This window comes from Bos grunniens, chromosome 12 (genome assembly GCF_055505025.1).
Source record: "Bos grunniens cultivar Pamir isolate PY7600 chromosome 12, Bosgru_T2T1.0, whole genome shotgun sequence".
NCBI classification, from domain to species: Eukaryota; Metazoa; Chordata; class Mammalia; order Artiodactyla; family Bovidae; genus Bos; species Bos grunniens.
The window spans coordinates 91,522,684-91,544,896 of NC_141176.1; the positions used below are offsets into that span (position 1 = coordinate 91,522,684).

Sequence of the window (22,213 nt, forward strand, 5' to 3'; positions counted from 1 at the left end):
TGCACAGAGGTCAGCAGACACAGAGCCTTCAGTTTTGCTTCTATTATTGGAACTTGTGTCTTTAAGACAACTAGGCATATGAGCCAATCTAAATATCTGGAATTTGTAAGGATTTCATGCAGCAAAAAGATAGACGTGTCCTAAGCTCACACAGCCATCACCCAAGCAGCCCCAGCAAGGAGCCCTGTGCTGTGTTTAGTTGCTCAGTCACTCCGACTCTTTGCAACCCCGTGGACCGTAGCCCACCAGGCTCCTCTGTCCCTGGGACTCTCCAGGCCAGAGTACTGGAGTGGGTGGCCATGCCCTTCTCCAGGGGATCTTCCCAACCCAGGGATCAAACCCACATCTCCTGCATTGCAGATTCTTTACCATCTGAGCCACCAGAGTAACTTTAGTATTGGGTCATATGTTGAAATCATACTATTTTGCATCTACTGGGCTAAAATATATTACTGGAATTGTTTCTTTTCAATTTTTGATATGGCTACTAAATCATTTAGAATTACATATGTGATCTGTGTTATATTTCTGTTAGATAACAAGGCATTAAACAGAGGGATGGGCAAACATTTTCTGTTAGGGGCTGGAGAGCGACTCCTGTGGGCTCGTGGTAGACAGAATCTCTGCTGAAAATTCTCAGCTTGGTCCTTGTAGCCTCTGAGAGCATATAAAACAAACAGGCTGAGTGCCAATAAAACTTTATTTATAACAATGGGTGCGGCTTATCTGGCCAAGAGGGCAGTCTCCATGGCTCTTAGTCCTACGATCTGAACAGAGGGAGAAAATATGTGTAAGCGGACAATTTACCTTTCCCAAGGTGGTTTGAGTACTAAGTTTGAAATGAGTGACAGTGTATTGATTTTTTTTTTTTTTTTTTTTTTAGTGAAGGAGAAGAAAAATCATGGATACGGCGACTCCTGAGTGAGTAGAGGGGTCTTGTGTCGGTGCCTCCCGACACCCGCCTGGGGAAGTGGGGGTCAGCTACCCTCCTGGACACCTGCCTGGGGAAGTGCAGGTCAGCTGCCCTCCTGGACACCGGCCTGGGGAAGCGCAGGTCAGCTGCCCTCCTGGACACCGGCCTGGGGAAGCGCAGGTCAGCTGCAGAGGCAATGAGGACCCATTGTTGTTTGGTCACAAGTCGTGTCTGACTCTCTGTGACCCCATGGCCTGTACCTCGCCAGGCTCTTCTGTCCATGGGATTCTCCAGGCAAGAATCCTGGAGTGGGCTGCCATTTTCTCCTCCAGGGGATCTTCCCCACCCAGGGATCAAATCTGGGCCATCCTGCATTGGCAGGCAGATTCTTTACTGAAAAGCCCAGTGAAGACCTGGGGTAAGAATTTGGTCTGGGATGCTGCAGAAGTGTGAGGTCATGCTTCACCCACAGTCCACGTGAGAAACTGCAAGTCCGTGTGACAGACATTAAAGCCCACGGGGGCACAAATAAGGTCCAAACCCAGGTTCTTCTTAAATAATTTTTAATAATAAAGTGGCTCACAATGCTGCAAACAATACAAAAACAGCGATTCCTGATTTTATATAAATTAACATTTGTCAAGAATCATTACGAGGCATCAAGAGACAAGTACCAAATGGCTAGATCAAAGGTAAATCACAGTGAAGAGGAACCCTGGAGAATCACGCAGGTGCGGAGACAGGGTCCAGGTGTCAGGACGGGGCAGCGAGGGGACGCCGATCTCCGGGAGCCCGGCTCTGCAGGTGGCTCCTCCGGACGATCCGTCTGCTGCCCACCTCCCGGGGCAGCGATGGACGTGGGGGTCGCGTCACACGGCCCTTGTCTTGGGGACTGGCTGGCACTTCCTCCCAGGTCCTCCTCCACGTGCAGTTCTACAGAGTGACACCGCTTGGCTCCTCAGCCCACCCGGATCCCCGGGATCGGGCCCGGGCGCGTCAGGAGCAGCACCCGGATCTGGTCCGTGCGGGCGGCGGGGCGCTGGCGATGTCCACGGTCTGCGGTGGGGCCTGGGCCCTCTGCCGCAGGATCACGGGCACCACCATGTCGAACACGGTTTCGAACAGCAGGTCCACATTCTTGCCAGTCTTGGCGCTTGTCTCGAAACACATCTGCTCAGCGGCCGGCACGTCCTTCTCGTCCAGCATCTTGTACTTGAGGATCTTCTTGTAAAAGGCCATCGCGTCCTCCAGTTGCACCTGCTTGGAGCCGCCGCTGCCCCCGCCCGCCTGCCCGGGATCACGTCCTCCTCCCTGGCCACCCTCGCCGGGCGCCTCCTCGCTCAAGTCCACCTTGTTGCCCACGACAGCGAACAGGCAGTTGGCGCTGGCCGTGTCCGTCAGGCCCAGGAACCGGTTCTCCAGCTCCAGCAGGCTCTGGGCGTGGTTCACGTCGTAGGTGAGGATGACTGCAGCCGCCCCCCGGCAGTACATGGAGCCCAGGCCGTGGAACTGCTCCCGCCCTGCGAGGGGAGAGGAAGCGGCTGGTTATCTCTCCTGTCTGGAGGCGCCCCCGACCATGCACGAGGGACCCCCGGGAGGGACCACGGATGGAATCGTGACCCCAAGTGTCGGTGCGGCTGCAGCTGAACCAGATGGAGACCCTGCTGTGCAGAGACGGGGTGACGGCATGGTCACCATGCCAGCAGTTCCTGCACAATCACGTCCACGCACCGCAGTGAGCCCACAAAACAAGGGGGACACCCGCGCCCTGCTGTCCTCCTCATGGGCGGCGGCGGGCTCCCTATTCCTGCAGCTTACTCCAGGGTGCTTAGCTGAAACGCTCCCACCAGGGTCTGGCTTCTGGATGACAGGGTCGGGACTCCCTCCCGGCGGGGCCGTCTGCCTCCCTGGCCCGCCCCCACTCCAACCCCGGGGGCTCACCCAGCTCCCAGAGCCCCAGGCCCTGCCCTGCCTCTGAGACCACCGCCCCAGGCTGCAGGCCTCCCAGAGGAGGAGCTCAGAACCTACACACTAAGGAAACGCACTCTCCTGTAGGGAAAAGAGAGCAACTCAGCTTTCAAGCCAAGCTGGCTGCTCCTGTGCACACCACACGCAAAGCAGGCAGGCATGTCTCCCCACCGCAGGCAGGCCCGCCCTGAAACCTGTGTCCCCCCTGCCCCGAGTGGGCGGTGGCAGCAGGGGGAGAGGTCCCAGCCCCTCACACCTCCTCTCCCTCGCTCCCCTGCCCACGGGCACCCATCAGGGCCGCAGGATTCTCGGGGGCAGCGCCCGAGGGGGACAGAAGTTCCAGGAGGACCAGACGCCAGGACACAGTGCCGGACCCCAGGAGCCCAGCCCCGGCTGTGCCCACTGAGAGCCTCACCCAGTCTGAGGTTCTCTTTGCCTTTTCAGTTTTCAGGGTGTTTTCTGAGCTGGGCAGTCACAGCCAGAACACAGCATGGCTCTCCCCTGGGCAGCCCTCCTCTCTGGTCCTCTGGGGAGGGTGGGCACCCCCGAGGGCTTCTGCTGTGACTTTCCAGGGGGTCCCTAGCTCCCTTCCAGGTCCCCTTCCTGTCCTGGCCTGGGTTCCCCCTGAGCCCTGGCGCATTCCGCACAACCCCGAGTGGAGGCCTCGGTTATGTGGCTGACAGACACCCGTTTCCACAATGACACTCAGGGCGATTAAACCTCTGCACACGTGAAGCCACAACCCCCCCCCCCCCCCATTTGTTTAGAAAAAGGGAAAGCACGGCATTTTCTTCTGTAAGATTTCTTGGTTTCGTAACAGCGTGGTCTGATTTGCTGGGTGGTGGAGCCTCATTCGTGTCAGAGGCCAAGATGACACCCTGCCCCCATCTCAGCTCCCACCTTTACTCCGAACTGCAGACACAGCGGGAGAGGGGTGAGGGGAAAGTGAGGGGGTGAGGCCAGATGAAGGGGGAGAGGAGGGCAGAGCAGGAAGGGGGCGGGGGAGACCCGAAACCCCGATGCGTCAAAGCCCCAAAGAACTGAGATTCCGCCCCACTTGTCTCCCTTCATTCTTTCAGGTCAGATCGCCAGAAGCCCTGGATGCGAGAGGCCCACCACACACGCGGCAAGACAGCGCCCCTCACACCGGGGTCTCCAGCGTCCACGTGGGACCGCGTTCGTCCCCGGGTTTTCCCAAACACCACCCCCCAACCCCGTTCCCCTTCTTCCTCGTTCAGAAGGGCCAGATGGCTCACTGAGGGCACGAAGGGCAGCCCCTAAATGCAGGAGGGGCCCCTCCGGAAGGTGTCCCGGGCCCCCCTGCACAGGCGGAGAGAGACCCCCGCCCCCGGGCCTGCGTGCGGAGCAGGACGAGCAAGCCGGACTCGGTGCACTGGGCCTGTTCCTGTAGCACCAACCCTGGTGCCGTGACCCGCGCTAAGTCACGCTGGCTCAGCACCTTCTGTAAAAGAACGCTGCCTGCCGCCTGGAATACGCTGGAATACGCATTCTCCCGGCTCTGGCCTTTGAAGGTATAACTCATTTCCATTCATCTTGAGATAAAAGGTTGCAGAACAGAAAAATAATGATTGTCTTGTTGGAGGTGGCACCAGACTTGCAGACAACGGCCAGAACCAGGGACCCCAGCACCAAGAAGCTGGCAGCAACCAGCCCGGCCCCTGCCCTTGTAGAAGAAACTGGATTCCAACTCGGGCAAGGTGGGTCTTGGGGACGCTAGTCGACCACATTCTCGGTCTGCTGGCTGTCCGAGCAGAGGGGCTACTCCTGGCCCCAACAAACCATCCCTCGATTTACTGGCCTGTCACACGGCAAGCAGCAGGAGGGTGGACTCTGTAACAGGGAGACCTCTCTGGGCGTGTCCAGCCCCCACAGAGGAGCCAGGAGAGGCCCCTGGACTGCTTGCCCACACTCCCTGGTGTCTGCGGGGCTCACCGTCCTTCAGAACACCCTGACACGCCTGCCCCGAGCTGGACTCTGACCTCCGCAGGAGTGGGGCCTGGAGTCTGCCTTCATTCCTCCCTGGGGTATGTGGGGTGCGGCAGCCCCAACGCCGCCTGACCCTGCCCATCCCGCCCCTGCCCCCAGCAGGTCTCAGGTGGATGTGAACCTCTCGGGTCAAAGTTCACTTTGAACACTGCAGTACTGGACTCAGCCAGCGCTGACCCAGGCCGGCCAGAGACCGGCGGCCCCCAGGCAGTCACTCCTCCCCGATCTTCCAAGCTCCGTCCCCCCACCCCCCAAAGCATCCCAGCCTCTCTGCGCCCACCAGACACCCCCCTCCATTTCCTCCCAGAAGGACAGGGCACGTGGGGGAGGTGGATGGCAGGCAAAGCTCCGGGGAGGGCGGGTCAGGGTGGGATCATCCGCCCTCGCACAGGACGCGGATGAGAAGACGCCCCGTCAGCGACGGCAGAGAGTGGACGACCCCCTGTCCCGACCTTGTGCCCACACAGCTCGGCCGTCTGCGTGCATGCTCCCCAGGGGACACCAGCGCTTCACCCCCGGCATCCTGCACCTGACCCCCCGCCCCTCAACCCACCCAGGGCTCCCCCATTGGGCGGAGCACCAAGCCCCCAGTCCGTCCCACCAGCAGCCCCCGGCCAGGCTTTTATGGTCTCGGGTTCTAGTCCAGGGTCCAGAGGCCCCCGCTGACCACAGTGGGGCAGAGCACGGGAGTCTGTGACCTTGAACCGGGAGAGATGGAATATCTGTTCCCAGCATCCTCTAACCGAGAGCTGGCATTCCCTCCACTCCTCAGACTGCAGGCCAAGCAGAAGCGACAGCAGGAAGCGACCCCTGCGCTTCACCGCCGACAACCACAGCCGCTTTCGAGCCTCACTACAGTTCTGTAGGTTTACCGTCAGCCCAACGTCTCAACGGCTATTAACCTGCTTTCTGGCCAAACTCGGTACTTTACTGCACGTGTTTAAATACAGTATTCAGAGGAAAGGTCGTGGGCAGGCGCCACTCGGACACAAGGGAAATCTTGGTACAAAGGAAAGGAAGAGCCCTTGGCTCAGGGTCTCTGGAGCGTGGGTTGCAGGCATGACACCTCCACACACGTGTGTGTGCCAAACACAGCGGCCTCTGCCAACAAGTCAGCTTCCAGCCAAGTGGCCAAGAAACACAAACGAGCTCCACCCCAGTCATTCTGAGATGGTCCCACCCCGTCACAGACGGCAGCCAGCCTCCTCGGGGGACAGTCTCCTGCCCGAGTGGCCAGCCCTGGAGAGTGGCCAGCCCTGGATAGAACAGCCCGCAGAGAAGGGCACCACGTTCGGGAGAAGGGTCTCAGGGGCTTTGCCCGACCAGTCACCTCCGTCGCTCAGAGAGGGACCCCAAGCCAGGGACCCGCTTCTCCAACAAAACCCCAAGCGTTCCCCAAGCGATCTGCCAGGGAGGCGAGCTGGAGAGGGGGAAACCCGGGCAGGTCTGGCAGGAGGTGGAGGCACGCGTCCTGTGAGCCCCTGAGATGCTGAAGACAGAGAGAGTCCACAGCCGCCAGACTCCTGCCGCCAGGAAGGGCAGCCCGCCACCCCGGGTGCTCCCCACGTCCCCTCCTCCTGCACAGACAGCGGGTCGGCCCTCTGCCTAACAACTTAATTGCAAATTTCAGGTCAAACTGCCCTCTGTGCCTCCAGGCAGACACGAAACAGCACCCCCGCCCCCTTCGTGAACCCCCTGGGAGACGACAACCGAGGCATCTCCCCAAACCGGCAGCAGCAGGCTTTAGTCAAAAAGAAAAGAAAAGAAGAATCGCTGCCCCACCGTTACCACTGGGCCGGGACCTTTCCTCTCGCACACACTAACCTCAGACGGTGAGCGGCAAAGAACGCGTCAGCCCCCACCCGCTAGATTTCACAGGAGGGTGGTGGGCGGGCACGCCAGCTTCCCCGTCTGTTACGTGGTCTTCTCCGAGGACAACAAGGCGACTGTTAATGCCCAAGGCCTAAAATAGCTTTCCTTTCCAGATAAAACTGTCTGGTTTGCCCTTTAAAAAAAAAACAAAAAGTAAATAGTAATAATACCAAAAGAGAAAGCAAAATACTTAGCTGAGTAGGACCTAAAGCATCCCGGATGCCAGCCTGGAAAGAGGCAGGTGAGATGGCTGATCAAACCCTGGATCTCCCATCTACCCATCAACCAACACAAACGAGCTGAATGCCGTGACCCCAGCTAAAGAATTTACGAGTGTGCAGTTTTCAGGTTTGAAATTCTCAAATCTTGCTTTGGATCTAACCCAGAGCCTTTAGCCCACTTTCCAACGAGCATAGTGCCCATACTAAGACCAGCCAGTCCGACAGGGGACAGGGGCTCTGAACTCGGTCCCGAACTGCCTCCAAGCAGGAGCCTGGCGTTCCTCGCATCACGGAGGCAGTGAGGACCACGTGGGGAGGTGGTGAGACACGGCCGTCTGCAGTCAGCTCTGGGTGTATCTGAACCCGAGGCTCTGCAGCAAGTTTCCCAGGAGTCGGTGAGTGTGTGCTGAGCCGGAAGTCAGGCCCCGCGTCTGGACTGCTGTAATGTCAGCTCCTGGACCCCTCGGAGCGATGACTTCCCCATCTGTGTGATGGGCTTGAACTGGGATGCTCACAGGGTCCTCCCCGAATGCTCGGATTCTGAGAAGGTATCTCTCTCACTTTCCCCAAGCCAGGTCCCTGAGCCCCGGCTCCAGAGTGGAAGCTCCAGGCAATCTGGAACCTTCCTCTTCTTCATGGTCCATTTCTGGGGATGTTAGGACACCGGGCTCACCCTGCACCAGCCCTGAGGGCCCAGTGAGAAAAGTCACCAGCTAGCTGCTTCACCAACGCAGCCGAGGCTCAGGCTGCCAGGCTTGGCGAACCCACGTGGCCCTGAGGGCAGTCTCCCTTGGAGCTGGAGACAGGGGTGGGAAGAAGTCTCCTGCATCCTCCTACATCCTCTGTATTCAAACAAGGCGTGCTCTTGGAGGATGACCTTCTCCCCCATTCCCGGGGCGCTTGGTCATGTGACTCCCGCCCACTGTGCCACTAGAGCTGAAAACCAGCTCCAGGCAGGAGGACAGAGGTCAGCGGCCACACCACCTGCTGGCCGCCGGGCAGTGAGGATCCACATCCAGGTTCCATCTCTTTGATGCTGCAGGTGACGTCACCTCCTGCCAGGCGCCGACCAGCACTTCAGCCCGAGGGGCATGTCCTTTTGGCCACACAGTTTTAAATAACAGAAACCATCTCGCAATACTGGCTGCATACTGTAATCATGGGGGAGGGGGAGCAGCTTTTAAAAAATACTGGCGTTCAGACTCCCCGACCCTGGAGCACAGGAACCAGGATCTGGGGCACGGGTATCCTGCACCTTTAACAGCTCCCCTGGAGGACGTGATGTGCAGCTGGAAGTGAGCAGAAGGGGGAGAGAAGAGGCGGTCACTCGGGGTAAATGACCCTTTTCCCAGGTCAGCTGAAGAGCGAAGTCTATCAGGAAATCTAAGGGCAGACACTGAAAGAAAGAGGAACTCTGGAAACACACAGAAACACTGATGTGGCAACATGAAGATAAAAACAGAACCACAGAACCGGAGCTAGGGGCACAGAGACACCCCAGGGCCGTCTCTGAGATGACCCAGTGCAGCCCGGAGAGGCTCAGACCAGGGTGAGCCGTGATGCGCTTCCTGTCCAAGATGAGTGTAAAATGTGAAATAAAACCCTTCTCCAAAGTTTCCCAGGTCCCCCGCATCACTGTAAACAAACCACCTGAAGGACGACTTTAGTTTAGCTGTGCACAGCGTGGTGAGTTTTGAAGACAGGTTACCATCACAGGCGAGATCCAGAACATTCCGTCTGCGTGTCTGTGTCTACACTGACAGCGAGCCTGGTGCAAAACTGGCCCGAGGAAATGGCTGCCCCCAGGCGTGGCCACAAAGAACAGATGCTTACAGCTCTTTCGTGCAGGGTCCGGCGCCTTCCCAGGGTGACAAAGGAGGCCAGCTCTGTGTGGGCCCAGCGCTGGGCACGCTGTCCCTCCCTATGTGTGCAAAGCCACTTCAGCTGAGAGTCCACCCTCCACCCGAGGCTCCAGTGCACGAGGGTTAGGGTGGCTCCAGTGCATGAGGGTGAGTGTCCGCCACTGAGCTGCTGGGAGTGATGCTTAACCTTACGTGCTGACACGGCCAGGGAGTGGTGCCCAGTCATGTGGTCTGACCTGCGTCTGGCTGTTGCCAGGTGGGTTCTTTTGAATGTGATCAACGTCGGCAATCAACCGACTTAATAAAGCTGAATACCCCATGATGTAGGTGGGCCTTGTCCCATCAGTTGAAGGGCTTTAAGAGCAAAGACTGAGATTTCCTGGAGAAAAAGGAGCTCCGCCCCCAGACAACAAGCTGAGTCATAAGACGTTGTGCCTGAGTTTCCAACCTTGCTGCCCAAAGCTGCTTCCAGTTTGGGACTCGAGATGCGGCAGCAACCCTCTCCCGCGGGTCTCCTGCCTGCCAGCCCACCCCACGCAGTTCAGACCGCCAACCACACACTCCCGGGCCAGCTACTCTCCCCCTCCCGATTGAACCCATCTCTGCCTCTGCGTGTCTATCTCTCCGTGTCTGTCTCTCTCCGTATCTGTCTCTCTCCATGTCTGTCTCCCTCCCTGTCCGTCTGTCTTTCTCCGTGTCTGTCTCTCTGTGTCTGTCTGTCTCTCTCCATGTCTGTCTCCCCATGTCCATCCGTCTCTCTCTGTGTCTCTCTCCATATCTGTCTGTCTCTCTCCATGTCTGTCTCTCTCCCTGTCCGTCTGTCTTTCTCCATGTCTGTCTCTCTGTGTCTGTCTCTCTCCATATCTGTCTCTCTCTCCATGTCTGTCTCTCTCCCTGTCCATCTGTCTTTCTCCGTGTCTGTCTCTCTCTGTCTCTCTCCATGTCTGTCTCTCTGTGTCTATCTCTCTGTGTCTGTCTGTCTCTCTCCGTGTCTGTCTCTCCATGTCTGTCTGTCTCTCTCCGTGTCTGTCTCTCTCCGTGTCTGTCTCTCTCTGTGTCTGTCTCTCTCCGTGTCTGTCTCTCTCTCAGGAGGATGTGTATCCATGTATCCTCTTGGTTCTGTGTCTCTGGCGAAGCCTCACTGACACATGCTTCTCTGCAAGGTGTCCCCGTGGGAACATGGCCGCTCGTGAGGCCAGGCCCTGAAGTGGACAGGACTGTCTCCCCTTCCTCTCCAGGGCCCTCCCCGAGCAGAGACCACCCCACCGGCCCGTCCTGCGTGGTCAGCACCCTGGTGCCCTCCCGTACCCGGCACCAGAGCGGCCAGAGGTCAAGCCTCGCAGCCAAACTGGCGGCTGGGCCCGCAGGAAGGGGACGTGGCCGAGAGACTCTTCAGCGACCTCAAGGATCGCTGTGACACGACCTGCCTTAGGCTCCTGCTCCGTCCTCCTCACAGGCCCGGCTGCTTCTCCTAAGTCAGGTCAACAGAGGGAGAGGGTCTCCCGCCCCACCCGTCCTGGGGCACCCCCGCCCCGGCTTCAGGACAGAGCAGCGCTCATGGAGCTGCCGTGCCCTCTCCAGCAGGTGGTCAACAGCCAAATGACAAGCATGGGAAGGACGGGTTTCCACAGCGGACAAGGGGCACGCGCTTTACTGGGCAGGGGGCAGGCCCTGCACAGGGAGGCGAGGAATGAAGCAGGGATTCGTGTCAGGCTTTTCCTGGGTTTTAAGCTATCACCTCCCTTTTCCTCTTTTATTCTTGGGTTTTGTCCTATAAGAGACGCGGTTTCGAAAGTCTCGTCTCCGTCGGCAGGGGGTTGAGTGGTGGGCCCTAAAGTGGAGGCCCTCACCCCGGATCCTGTGACTGGAACCTCATCTGGACGCCGCAGGTGTAATCAGGTCGAGATACAGTCGTTCGGCTGGAACCTAATCCAGTATGAGCGGTGTCCCGGCAAGAAGAGGAAGTGAGGAGGGCACGGCAACCCGCTCCGGGATGCTTGCCTGGAGAATCCCATGGACAGGGGAGCCTGGCAGGCTGCAGCCCATGCGGTCGGAGAGACTCAGACACAACTGAGCGACTAACACACACACACACGAGTCGTGAGCAGCTAACACACACACACATACACACGAGTCGGACACAAGTGAGAGGCTGACACACACACACGAGTCAGAGCACCTAACGCGCGCACGCACACACAACAAGTGGAATACACACTCAGGCGTGACGACGCAAAGACGATGCGTCCAGCAGCCGGGAGCCCCAGCGCCCGCCTGAAGCTGGGGGTGGGGGAGCCTTCAGACAGAGCAGGCCCTGCCCACCCGATTCCAGACGTCCAGCCTCCAGGCCCATGAGACAGCGCGTTTCTGTTCCTTTAAGCCGCCACCGGCGCGTGGGGTTCGATCACGACAGGAAATGCTCACTCCACGAAGGTGTGAATCGACTCTCACTCCATGAAGGTGTGAATCAGGCTGCAGGCCGACGGCCTCCCAATTCACAGATGCCGAAAGTCATGAATTGAACGACAGTATCCTCATGGCGGCCACGAGAACCTTCTGTCCCACCCCCCACCACTTCTGCTCCTCTCACAAGCTACACGCTCGTGAACTTCAGTGAACCCTCCAGAGCAGAAACTGGCAAGGACATCGAGGTAACAGGGAACTCAACACCCAGCCTCAGGGAAGATGAAGAGTCACGTGTCGCCTTCTGAGCCTGAGTCGGCAACTCTGCTCACTTCCTGAAAACAGGCCGTGATGAGTGCGCAGAGCTCGGTCACAGGGGCAGAAATGCCCAAAGCCGCCTCACTGACTCCAGCTTGACCCTGTGCCGCTCAAACGAATGACCTTCAACCCCCAGGCTGCCTTGCACAAGAAGAAACCACCACCCACGTCCGGCACACTGTCCTTTTTGAGAAATTCTATAAGGAAGAGGTGAGGAAGATGTCAAAGAAAACTAACAAATTATCCAGACGAGCAGCAGCTCGTGGGCTGTGTCTTAAGAGAGGAGGCTGTCACAAATGGGCAGGTGAGCTTCAGAGTGACCAGCGTCCCCTCGAGCAAGCGTCACCTCGTCAAGCAGGCAGAGCAGAAGCAGGAGCGAGTTTGGCTCTCACAGCGAGTGTGCGTGTGAATAGCTTTCCCCAGAGTTCACACATCTGCAGTGCTCACAGCATCCACGCTCGTCACACTCACGGCGACTTCGCCCCTCCCATCCCCCAGGGGGACTGTGGCCACACTCCCACCTCCAGGCCTGATGGAAGCCCTGACAGAGGAGACAAGGCCTGGGGGCACACAGGCAGAGGCGGTCCTGAACCCCAGGCACCAGATCTAGGGGCCAGATCCTGAGCACAAGGCTGAACTGCCAGATCAAGTCCTTCTCCAAGCTGGGTCAGCAGGACGAGACTGGGCTCGCCTGCTCCCTGGAAGGAAGCCTATGACCAACCTAGACAGCGTGTTAAATCACAGAGACATCACTTTGCTGACAAAGCTCTGTCTAGTCAAAGCTATGGATTTTCCAGTGGTCATGTATGGATGTGAGAGTTGAACTATAAAGAAAGCTGAACACAGAAGAATTGATGCTTTCGAACTGTGGTGTTGGAGAAGACTCTCGATAGTCCCTTGGACTGCAAGGAGATCCAACCAGTCCATCCTAAAGGAAATCAGTCCTGGGTGTTCATTGGAAGGACTGATGCTGAAGCTGAAACTCCAATACTTTAGCCACGTGATGTGAAGAACTGACTCATTGGAAAAGACTCATGCTGGGAAAGATTGAAGGCAGGAAAAGGGGGAGACACAGGATGAGATGGTTGAATGGCATCACCGACCCAATGGACATGAATTTGCGCAAACTCTGGGAGACAGTGAAGGACAGAGGAGCCTGGCGTGCTGCAGTCCGTGGGGTCACAGAGACACGGACACAACTCAGCGACTGAAGAACGGCAATCTCAAAGTCTAGAAGAAGTAATGAAGTAAGAGTAACCACTCTGTTATCAGAAACTGAGGAAACCCTAAAGGCAAGATAAGCACCCACGGGGAAAGCCTGAGTTGTCGCGGTGGAAACGGCCCCCACAGGGTACGGATGCCCTGAAGCGACTGTGCTCTGAAGGCAGAAACCCACATTCTTCCGGCTTCATGGGATTTCAGCCTGGCCTCACCAACCCGGTGGGGTAGTCCAGGGACCAGGCCCTTCCCTGGCTGAGCCCTGGCCCCACGGCCGTTCCACGTCACCACCTGCGGAAACCTTGGGAAGATTCCGTGCAGGGAAAGATCCCGAGCCAACAGTCACCAGCTGGCGGTGAAGGCAGAGCAGCTGAAAAGGAAGAAGATAAAGTCCTACCCCACGATATTAGAAAGGGTTCTCTCCTGCCAGAAGGAAGAGTTAAAACCTCGGCCCCGATTAATGAATGACCCCAGCCAAGGCGGTGCCTAGACAGCGTTTTAAAGATAAACTGTTTTAAATCCAATGATCCAACTGAGTTTGCTTGCATTTACAGGTCCTTTGTTTTTAACCGTCTGTGACCACCAAAAGGCATCCCAAACAGAGCCCTGCTTCATGACACAGAAGAGGTGAGCCCTCTGGGAGTCTGGGAGGCCCGCAGGCTGACACCAGCATCAGAACGAAAACCAGTTTTGTGGGACTTCACTCCCGGATCAGTCGGCAACTAACCACAGTCATCCTAACCCATGCCTGTAAGATGAGGGTTTCTTTTCCCTTCTATAAATAAAAGAACCCAAACCCCAAATGATTTCCAACTCAAGAAATGCCAACACATGGGAGAGAGGAAAATGATTTCCACATTTCAATACACACAATGACATGTACCCAAATCAGCATCTGTGTCATTCCTGTCATTTCTGTTTGGCCATCTGAAGCCTGAACAAAAAGCAAGAATACATATGATGTACAAACCACCCAAAGAATTACCTGCTCATAAGTTAATCCCTCACCTATGATTCACTGATTGGGCTTTATGAAATAATTCTCAAGGTCAAACAATTAAAACTGGAATTCTCAAATTACTTCATTCTTTTCAGACATAGATTTACTAAAAATAATTCAATAACAAGACCAAACAATTCAAATAAAGGGACGTTGTTTAGCAGTCTAGTATTAAGAAAAATGGCAAATCCAAAGAAAATACAGTTATGTAACAGAGTTAACTTTAAGAAACAAAAAGTCTCACAGATGAGGACATTAAATCCCAACCTCCTTTACCTTCAACAGATACTCTGTTGTCCTAGGAGAATTAACTTTTAAAACGAGATTATCAAAGAAAAAGTCAATTATTTGTGAAATCCTCTACTTATTAAAGCAGGAAACTAAAAGCATTTCAGATTTTTTGAAGCAAGTTTTAACTTGCTTCAAAGACAAGACTGAACTGCAAATACGATGTTAAGAAAGCACTTTAACTCTATAAAGGGTTTTCTCAAAATATCAAGTTATCCAAAATGGCTTCTGATCTGGGGTACCCACCCAGTAGATATCCTAGGTATTTCTCAAAGAATCTGCGTTTTGTCTTCCTCTCCATAATATACAGTCTTCTGAGAAATACACAGCACACAACGAATGTTTTCCTGAAACAATCACCTCCCTTACCTGAGGTTTCACTTCCCGAGGTTTCAGATGACACTTGGTCAACCACGGCCCAGAAATATTAAACAGAAAATTTCAGAAATAAACAATTTGCAACTTTTGAATCGTGTGCTGCTTTGTTTATTATAGGGTATTGTTATAACTATGATATTTTATTATTAGTTATTGTTGTTAATCTCTCATGGTTCCTAATTTATAAATTAAACTTCATCAAACGTATGGATGGTGTAGGAAAAACATCACATATACAGAGCTTGGTTCCACGTGCAGTTTCAGGCACCCACTGCAGGTCTTGGAATGCATCTCCAGAGGATAAGGGGGGAGCATGGTAATTCTAACCCACGGGGAGGATATTAAGCCTTTTCTGAACAATCGAAGGAAACAAAGGATTCTACACATGTTTACCAAGTGTAGTTATCTCCTGCTCGACAGACTGGGTGTGTCCTAATACAATTCCCTAGAAAGTACATTGTCCACAGACTGATTGTAAAACCAGAAATGCCTTCTGGGGGTGAGCAGGTATCCGGATATAACTGCATCCATTAACAGAACAAAAACTCTTTCAAATCAATCCTATCAAAGTATTCTGTTTAAATTTTTTTTTAATGCCATTGACCAAAAAGTATTTTGCTTGAACTTAGTTTGTCATATTTAAATATAACAAAATTATGTTATACATAAAAGTAGAAATTTTAAATAATTCCCTCGAAGAGTCAAATTCACAGAGATAAAAAGCAAAAAAGTAGTCACTGGGGGGTGGAGGGCAGGGGGTCAGGTTTGTGTTTAATGGGGACTGAGCTTCAGTCGGAAGATGAGGAAGTTCTGGAGATAGTAGTGGTGATTGGCACCAAGAATGATAACGAGCGTAATGCCACCACGCTGTACACAAAAATGAGTGAACTGCTAAATTTTACGTGTATTTCATCACAAAAAATTCCACATGGTTAAAACTGGCAGACAGAGGACAGATAAGAAAATAGAAAGATGACGGATAGGTGATGCTCGGTGGGAAGATGATAGGTAGATAACAGGACTGCATGAGCAAACAGCGCCAGGAGGCTCCAGCGGCCGGACCCTTGCCCTGGACGCCCACAGTCACCTGCCCGTGGCCGAGCAGGCCCAGGCTCCTGACCTGGACCCGACTCGCAGGCGACCTGCTGAGAGGCAGCTTCTGGCCAGGAAGGTCTGGGCGGCCGGGATTCTGTGGCCGCACCCCCAGCCCCGGCCTCCCTAGAGGAGCGGGGTGACTCTAAACCCCGAGCGTCTGCAGCTCACCCTCCCTGGTCTCAGGGCGCAGCTGCAGGTCTCACTCGAGCGGCCAGGCTGTTCATCAGACTGGGAATTAGTGACGTTCGGAATGAGCTTTTACAGCTGCTGCAGAAAAGGTGCCAACCAAGGGAGCAAGAGGTCCACGGGCTCTGAGAAGTGGGAGCGCAACGTCCTCCCACAGCCCGGGCTGCGCGAAACGAGCTCAACGGAGCCCAGGGGAGCGCCACAGCGCTCGAGGCTGCCCTGAAGCAGGAGCCCGCCAAAGAGCTGCAGTCTCGGCAGGAACTCCAAGTGTTAGAAACGGCCTCCGTTCACGCTGACTTGCCCTTTCTCAGGACCGGCAGCCAGTAAGACAGGAAGAACCACCCCCTAGTCCCTGGTTCCTGGAGTCGGCAGAGTCATGTTCCTCTAACCCAGCCAGCCGGTGCCCCTCGGAAGGCTCAGAGCTAACCCTGGCTGAGGGGTCGCTGCGGGCGCTGGGCAGAGTGGCAAGCTAGACGTGTGCACACACTGTGTGTGCACACATGTAACACACACTTGCACATGCGGACACACATTGCATACCTGGCTGCACACACATGCACATGTACACGCTTACCTACCTGCACACTCGTGCATGTGTACAACATACAGGCACACACACGCGTACGTATACCTGCATGCACACACACATGTATGCCTACCTGTGCACTCATACACACACATGCACATGTGTGTACAACATATATGCACATGTGTGTACAACATATATGCACACGTGTATGTGTCTACATGCATGCACGCACATGTTTACCTACCTGCACACTCACACACACATGCACGTGTACAACACACATGCGCATGTATACCTGCATGCGTGCACACACGTGTGTGTCTGCCTGTACGCTCATATACACGCATGCACAACATGTAGGTACATGTCTACCTGCACACTCATGCACATACACTTGTACAACATACGTGCATACACATGCACACATGTACACATATAGCTGCATGCACACGCAGGCACCTCATCCCACCCCCACAATTAGTGGCACAGCTCTACAGATCTCAAAGCACAGGCCAGAGCACACAGCTGCTCGAGAACGCCCGGGGAAGCAAGCAGCCAGTAACCCCGACAGTGGCATGAACACCTGCCAGGTAAGGAAACGTCTGACGACAAACGTCTAACGTGGAGGAGGGGACTCTGAATTCTGCTCGAACAGGAATGAGATTTGGTTGAGCATTTTCCAAACAGCTCCACGCGACGCATGTTAAAAGACAGTTTTCAAGAAAGGGCAAAATCACGACTTTCCCAACAGATACAAAAATAAAGACATGTTCAAGGCCTCGGTTATCTCACTTACTGAGGGAGCCAGACCAATGACCTAAGCACCTCAAGGGTCAAGAGGGCACAGGTGATCGGGGGCCCAGAGGCGGGGACCTCGGGGGAGGGAGGCGGAGAACAGGAACACGCAGGGAACAGCACAGGGGTGGTCAAGTCTTGTGCAGACACAGACAAACTGCTTCTCACAAGGAAAGTGACTACTCATCCCCTCAAATCTGCCTCAAGTCCCCAGTGATGTCCCCAGGGATGTCCCCACACCTTTCCTTTAGAGCACCAGCCACCCAGGCTGGGCCTGTCGCCAGCAACTTGACCCAAGTTCACTCCAGGACGAGAGGCCATCTGCCTTCCTCACCGTGGTCCCCGGGGCTCAGCACAGTGTGCAGTTCGCAGCAGGTGCTCGAAAAGAGTGTGGACAGAACCGGTGAGAGGAGGGGTCCAGACTGTGCTCACCCCGTTGCCCATCAGACCTGAAGCCAGAAGGGACCAGGAGGGGCCAGGAGGGATAGGAAGGGGTCAGGAGGGGCCCGGAGGGATCAGGAGGGGACAGAAGGGATCAGGAGGGGCCAGGAGGGACCTGAAGGGACCAGGAGGGATCAGGAGGGGTCAGGAGGGGCCCGGAGGGATCAGGAGGGGACAGAAGGGATCAGGAGGGGCCAGGAGGGACCTGAAGGGATCAGGAGGGGCCAGGAGGGATCAGGAGGGGCCAGGAGGGATCAGGAGGGGACAGGAGGGATCAGGAGGGGTCAGGAGGAATCAGGAGGTGCCAGGAGGGGCCAGGAGGGATCAGGAGGGATAGGAAGGGGTCAGGAGGGGCCCGGAGGGATCAGGAGGGACCTGAAGGGATCAGGAGGGGCCCGGAGGGATCAGGAGGGGACAGAAGGGACCTGAAGGGATCAGGAGGGGCCAGGAGGGATCAGGAGGGGACAGGAGGGGTCAGGAGGGACCTGAAGGGATCAGGAGGGGCCAGGAGGGATCAGGAGGGGACAGAAGGGATCAGGAGGGGCCAAGAGGGATCAGGAGGGGGCAGGAGGGATCGGGAGGGGCCAGGAGGGACCTGAAGGGATCAGGAGGGGCCAGGAGGGATCAGGAGGGGACAGGAGGGATCAGGAGGGGTCAGGAGGAATCAGAAGGTGCCAGGAGGGGCCAGGAGGGATCAGGAGGGGGCAGGAGGGACCTAAGGCCACTTTGCTGAGACGGTGGCTGAGGTGCCTCCCAGGGCTCCTTGGAGGTGGCTGAGCCCAGAAGCTGAGAGTCAGTCAAGGAGGACGATGAAATGCCCCCAGAGAGAAGGCAAAGGCAGGTAAGAAGGGGCACAGCGAGATTAGATAAAGCCAAGGACACAGCAACTCGCGGCCACCAACGGGGCAGGACACGCCCTCAGAGCCTAAGGCCCAGCCTCTGCAGGACTCGGGCTCCTCAGAAACCCACTCTGCCACCAACGGGGCCGCGGGGCCAGCCGGCCACAGAGCATCCCCGGCAGCCCGCCCTCCCGGTCTTCAGGGACCGCACCTGAGCTCAGGGAAGGGCGGGCTCGGCCCCGCTGTCTCCAGGGCAGGTGGAGACAGCCGACAGCTGCTCCGTCTGTGTGAGCGCATTTCAGACCACAGGGCTGGCTTGCTGACCGAGCGCATAAACGCTGATCACTTCGCCCGGCTCAGAACCCCACCAGCGAAGCCCACCTCACTGCCTCCTGGTCCTGGGGAGGGGCCCCAGAGTTACAGCACACACAGGGTCGAGGTCAGCCCTGGCGTTCGGTGCTTCCGAAGCAGCAGCTGCCATCTGGCTAAAATCGGTGCTGGAGCCGCATCTCGGGTAAGTTGTAAGGACCACGGCTCATTTCGTGCAAGATCCCTGAAGAGCCGTGCGTTTACCCATCTCTGCCGACGGTGTTACCAACGCACCATGCAGTTTACTCTCCACACCTGAACATTCACTTTCAAATCCAGGTCAGCACCTCAGCTGTGACTCCGAACAAAAGAGCTTCTCGACGAGATGCAAACGATCACCCTCTCCCCGCTGGTAAAGCCAGTTTGTTCTCTGTGAGCCTGCTTCCTTGCTGTCAGATTCACTGGCCTGTTATCGCTTTAGATTCCACATGTAAGTGACATCATACAGTACCATCTTTGTCTGACATTTCACTTAGCATAACACCTTCCAAATCCACTGATGTTGTTGCAGATAGCATTATTTCATTCTTTATGGCTGAGCAGCATCCCATGGTGGGGTGGACACCACCCCTTCTTTATCCACTCGTCCGTCATCTGTTGACGGACACTTAGGCTGTCTCCGAATCTTGGCTGTCATGCTGTAAACAGTACTGCTGTGAACGCTGGGGTACGTGTATCTTTTCCAATTAGTGTTCTGAACACTGCATTCTTTGAGCCAATAAATACTGCTTTAAAAGTTTTCAATTTAAGGCAGAACCATAATTCTAACCTGGAGTATTATTTGATACACTAGTTCAGCATCACACAAAACCACCTTCAAGAGCTAGATTTCATTACTATCTAATCTTAGTCTTTCAAGAAAATGCCCTATCTGGAAATTCTCGTGGCTGAGGATTTTTGATAAGATTCTAGCAATTTAACATTCGGTCACTGTGCATTTGGCCACAACGTGTAATAAAGGCACCTCTGATTTTTAGAAATAGAGGAAAACACAAACTTACAGCACCTCCCCTGTGTTCTCACGTCCCAGGAACAAGTCCACCTGTTTGAGTGAGGAAAGCAAGGCCATAAGGGAGACTCAGAACCAAGGAGTCCTTGAAGATGCGCCCAGCCCAGAACTCCTGGGGGAGTTCTTCAAAGCAGCCTGGACACAGGCAGGAGCTTCCAAGGTCTCTGGTGAAGTCTCATAATGTGGGTGACAAGCAGCGACTGCAGCTCTTACCAGAGGACAAACACAGCTGCTGCTAGGTCGGGGGACGGAGGAGACCTAGGGCCCGCAGGTCGGGGGGGACCAGGGAGACCTGGGCCCGGGAGGCTGCCCACCCTGCCCGCCCCTGCCCGCAGCCCTCACCCTCCCAAAGGCCACTCCCTGCGGAAACACTACTTTTACAGACAGATGTGCGAGCATCTCAGAAAGAAAGGCTCTTTTGTTCCTCCAACCAGAAAAACCCACAGAACGTATTCTTTTCAAGCAACGCCCTGGAAGACCGTGGGCTCTGGGTCCCCTTGCGCAGCCGTCACCTTCCCCGGACGCAGCGCGGACACCCTCATGCCACAGGCCTGGCTCAGCCCACTCCCCTCAGCCAGGCCTCTGCTCCAAGACACAGGGCCTTGGACGCCTGGGTGTGGGCATGCGTGGAAATACAAGTGGCCCTTCAACAACAGGAACTGAATGCGTGTCTGGAACCGAGGGGAAAAAAAGCAAGGTCCCAGCCCCGCACCCTCTTTCCAAAAGCAGGTGAGAAATTATAAACTGGAAATCGAAACTTCTAATGCAGGCCACAGCAATCAAAAGTCGTTAACAGAGGACGTGCCCGGTGTTTCAGTGGTTAAGAATCCGCCTGCCGATGCAGGGGACACCAGTTCGATCCCTGGGTCAGGAGGACCCCACCCGCCTCGGGGCAACCAAGCCTGAGCACCAGCGCTACTGAGCCCGCGTGCTGCAAGTACTGCAGACTGAGCACCTCGGGCCCGGGCTCTATAACAGGAGAAGCCCCCACAGTGAGCAGCCCGAGCGCCACATCTACAGAGTGGCCCCCACGCAACTAGGGAAGAGCCCACACAGCAATGAAGACCCAGCACAGCCACAGATAAATCAGTAATTGTTTTTCTAAAGTTGTAAATGTAAACGCCAATCAGTGGTCAGTCAGGGACGGGCCCAGCCCACATGCAGCAGGCCATCAGGGCGAGGGGCGCAGGGCTGGGTCCCACCTGTCCTGCTCTGTCTGGGTGCTGCCCAGGCGTGCGGGAGCCAGGCTGCCCCTCACCCGGGTCTCTGTGGGCAGCATCCCCCGGGGAGCAGGCGGGAAAAGCGTTCTGCATGTGGAGGGCACCCACGTGGTACCCAGACAGGTGGAAAGGAGCCCACTACACATGATGAGGCGCCGAGCTCAAATCCGGGCCCCCAGCGCCCCGCGCCACCTGGCCCTGAGCCTCCTGGTCTGGAAGAGGCAGTGGTGAAAATACCAACCGCACAACGCCGCTGTAGGAAATGAGAGACGAGGCCCCAGCAGCACTCCGCGTGGTGCCTGGCGCAGGAGAAGCCGAGGGCACCCCTGCTACTCACACTGGTGGGGGGCCAGGGAGGACGGGGCCGTGAGCCAGCAACCCGGACGCCCGGAGAAAACACTTCCCAAGCCAGCTCTCCTTGGGACACCACCCTGATTTCTGAGCGCACTGCAGCAGGGGAGGAGGTCAGAGCACAGACGCCCCTAAAGATGAAGGAAGCATCCATGATGGAGGGCACAGCAGCGTGAAACAAGGCGCTAACGGTGCAGAGACTTTGGTTACGGCGTCGTGAGACCCCGGCTCTGGCCCCTCTTCTGCTCCGACGTTGGACAAATAACTTTCGGGGTCTTGTCTCTTCATCTGAAAGAGGAAGAAGCTGAAAAGGCAAATCTTTGGCCTGCTCTCGTTGACAGGATCATAGCAGACTCCGTGCCCCCGCGAGGCGGCGCCCAGCGTGCCAGGTGTACTCAGGTGTGAAGCCTTTCCAGAGCGGAGGTGCTCCAGCCACGGTCCCGCTGGCCTCATTTTTGCCACGCGCAAACGCTGTCAGGTCAAAGCTAAGCTCCAAGCCCATGTGAGCCCAAAGGATGGGAAACTGAGCAGTGGGCGAGCTGAGCCATGTCAGAGGCGCGAGACCGGCCCGCGGAGGCCAGGCCAGCGTTGAGAGAAGCCCCGGCTCACGCCCACTTCCTCTCAGGCCACAGAACAAGTCGCCCAGCGTTTAGAAATGCTCTGCAGGAGATACACACTCAGCAGGCCTTCTCTTGGAATAGAAACACTCGAGTAAGTGTGTGGGTGTGGGTTCGCTCGGGCTGAGCAGGAAGGTAGGTCTCAGAGAAGAGCTGGTTTTGAAGGCTGGTTGGAAATGATCTGTCAGAGGGAACAAGGGGGTAAGCGGGCACGGCAGCTGGCACCAGGCTCCGCGAGTGGCCTTCCTTCTAAAGGGCTCTGCGCCCGAGACAGAGAGGGCCGCTAAATGTGTCTGTTTTATGGCCAAGAGACA

The 22,213-nt window shown here is 56.0% G+C and overlaps 2 protein-coding genes across 5 annotated transcripts in view; one reads left to right on the plus strand and one right to left on the minus strand.

The window, feature by feature from the left end:
- Window positions 1-1,459: 1,459 nt before the first annotated feature.
- The window catches only part of RAB20 (RAB20, member RAS oncogene family), a 32,087-nt gene continuing 11,333 nt past the window's right edge, over window positions 1,460-22,213 (minus strand). For 2 of the 4 annotated variants that reach the window (XM_086330567.1, XM_086330566.1), the window contains exons 2-3: window positions 6,713-6,893; window positions 1,460-2,433 (exon numbers count right to left, since the gene is read on the minus strand). In XM_086330567.1, coding sequence (XP_086186693.1) covers window positions 1,910-2,404 — 495 coding nt within the window. In that variant the 5' untranslated portion in view covers window positions 2,405-2,433; window positions 6,713-6,893 and the 3' untranslated portion in view covers window positions 1,460-1,909. The remainder of the gene's footprint in view (window positions 2,434-6,712; window positions 6,894-22,213) is intronic. The other 2 variants (XM_086330564.1, XM_086330565.1) reach the window with 1 other exon arrangement.
- Window positions 2,490-6,652, plus strand: LOC147362078 (uncharacterized). The gene is made up of 4 exons (XM_086330767.1): window positions 2,490-2,544; window positions 4,142-4,413; window positions 4,485-4,599; window positions 5,661-6,652. The coding sequence occupies exons 1-4, from the start codon at window positions 2,490-2,492 to the stop codon at window positions 6,371-6,373; spliced, it is 1,155 nt and encodes a 384-aa protein (XP_086186893.1). The 3' UTR covers window positions 6,374-6,652.